The 2,304-nt window shown below is 39.0% G+C and overlaps 1 protein-coding gene across 1 annotated transcript in view; it reads right to left on the bottom strand.

Moving 5' to 3' along the window:
* LOC108372620 (UDP-glucuronosyltransferase 2B1-like) overlaps window positions 1–1,090 on the bottom strand; it is a gene marked incomplete at its 5' end in the record, with an annotated part of 2,221 nt that extends 1,131 nt beyond the window's left edge. The window contains 4 exons of the mRNA XM_017628350.1: window positions 3–136; window positions 209–667; window positions 763–859; window positions 929–1,090. Of these exons, the coding sequence (XP_017483839.1) occupies window positions 3–136; window positions 209–667; window positions 763–859; window positions 929–1,090 (852 nt within the window). The remainder of the gene's footprint in view (window positions 1–2; window positions 137–208; window positions 668–762; window positions 860–928) is intronic.
* Window positions 1,091–2,304: the final 1,214 nt, after the last annotated feature.

Genomic DNA, 2,304 nt, shown 5'->3' with positions numbered 1-2,304 from the left:
TTTGGTGGATTGATGTGCAAACCACCGACAAAAATCATGTTGTCCATTTTAGGTTCAGCGAACGCTAATGGTGTGTAGTTATTGATTAATATAGCAGAGTGATTCTTCTCCATCGCCGAAACACTGGGGAATTCAACTGTGAAAAGTCAGAAAATTATAACAGTAGTGGGATAACTAATCAACTCATGCACAGCTGAATATGTCTTACTTGGCAAATGTCCAAAGTATTTCTGTACAAGCGCATCCATTTTCGGAAAATACTCAAATTCACGGAATAAATCAAGGCGAAGTGAGCAATAGCTATTCAGGGCGCGTTCCCAAAAGTTCATGCGATCAGAAAATGGTAAAAATTCCATAGGCACATACGACCAAGGTGTCACATGGCCGAACATTTGGCTCATGTAGTTTTGTTGTGCAAATGTGGCTGAACTGACAACGGGTATTTTATAGACGTGGGCCAAGGCAAGAAAGGCTTCTTGATGTAACTGCTCTACCAGTAGCAGATCGTAAACGCCTTCTGTTTTTTTGGAATTTATCAGAGCCTGTACTTTTGGCTGCTTTAACGTGTGTTCGTTACCTAGCACAGCCACATACTTTATGATTTCAAAATAAGTCGATAAACTATTTTCCATTTCTAGGTTGGTTTTTTTCCCGATAATTTCCTTAACTGAAACGAGGCAGCATGTATGTACATACAGATATGCATATATATGTACGTATGTACTATACTAATTAAAGTTTGAATAGGTTATAAAATTTTACCAAACTTCCATGAATCAAACGCTGGTTCAATGAGTATCTCTGTGTAGTTGCTGCCCAATTTGAGTGGTTCCAGCGTAATTGCGGTTATCATAGTGACCTGAAGGTGTGCTAACCAGAAGTGTTTTTAAGTTTATATAATAAAATATTATGAGGCTGCTGCTTATACCTCATGGCCATGTTTCACTAACTCGCTAATCAGGGTGCGATGCATCTGGTAGTGACTTACGGTCTCAGCTGCGTAGACTGCAAGTATTCTGGCGCCATCTGTTGAAGGTGCTTGAGCCGCAAGCATAGCGAATGCCAGTAGGCCGACAAGAATTCTGGAACACTAAATATGTTCATAGGTACATAAGTGGATGTATCGAAATAATATTTAAATAGTAACGGGCATATATATATGTATGTGCGTGTGTTTACTATAGGGGTATTCATGGAGTCTTCCAAAGCCCTTGCACGCTAAAATCCGGTTTTCCTATGGGACATCTTTGTACACCATGAACCGTACAAGGTATTGGCAAGACTACTAAAATACCCCAAATATCTTCCCTCCTTAACGTCGTCCACGCGCACTATGAACTACATTAACTATGCTGATGTCTCGCCTCCAAAAGCAGGGATCACACGATTTGTACATTTGTACATTGTCTCAGTAACAGAGTGGTGTTATTTGGATAGATAAAAATTTGTAGACAATACCACTCTGTGACTGCCAATATGTACAAATCTGTACAAATCATGTGATCCCCCCTGCTGATCGCGCTCGATCAACCCCCAAAAACTATGTTCACCGCCGCTCCTGTTTTCGTAACTGCTTATTTATCGTCGAAAAGCAACTCATCTCAACATTTTCCCTACTAACCGGTTTCTTGGCTGCTAGTCAGCTCATCATCGAATTAAAAACAAGAACAAAGCCTTTACGCATTTCATACGTCACATGCTCTCCATGCTGACACTAGAGAAGCTCTGACCACCATCAACACCACCTGCTCCGTTTTAAGGCTGGTTTTCACAATGCCAAATTGAATGACATTTGTCGTCAAATAAGTGAAAACAAATTGTCAAATTGGACTAAAAAAACGGTCTATCGTTTGATTTAGGTCAGAATATGATTTCAGTCGTGTATATGCACTGCTAATTTGACTATCTATCCGCTTTTGGCCAATAATATATGTAATCGGAAAAGGTATGAATAAATGAGATAAAATCGTCCCAAACATGACAACAAATTTTGCCGTCAAAATTTGACATAGTGAAAACCAGCTCTTAGTCGGCGTCGCTGTTAGCATAGCTGCATCTTAAAAACTCGAAAGTCATTTGATCACAGACATCCGGACAAACTGGGTATTTTATTCTTTTTTCTGAACTGGAAAATATTAGCGCTATTATCTAAAGGTTAATGATTCTAATTATTAAATTATAAATCGAAATCGAATGACTTGTTTTCGTTAATAAAAAAATCCACGGAAAAGGCAAAGATTTCTGGGCCAAAAATCCGGGCATTTCTAAAGCATCGAAGCCGAACATACAATTTTGTTTTTAGGA

The sequence above is a fragment of the Rhagoletis zephyria genome, unplaced genomic scaffold, assembly GCF_001687245.7.
Source record: "Rhagoletis zephyria isolate East Lansing unplaced genomic scaffold, Rhagoletis_zephyria_1.1 Rzeph_scaffold_05929, whole genome shotgun sequence".
In the NCBI taxonomy this organism is placed as follows: domain Eukaryota; kingdom Metazoa; phylum Arthropoda; class Insecta; order Diptera; family Tephritidae; genus Rhagoletis; species Rhagoletis zephyria.
Note: the sequence above shows the minus strand (reverse complement) of the source record. Positions and strands in the feature narration are given on the sequence as shown.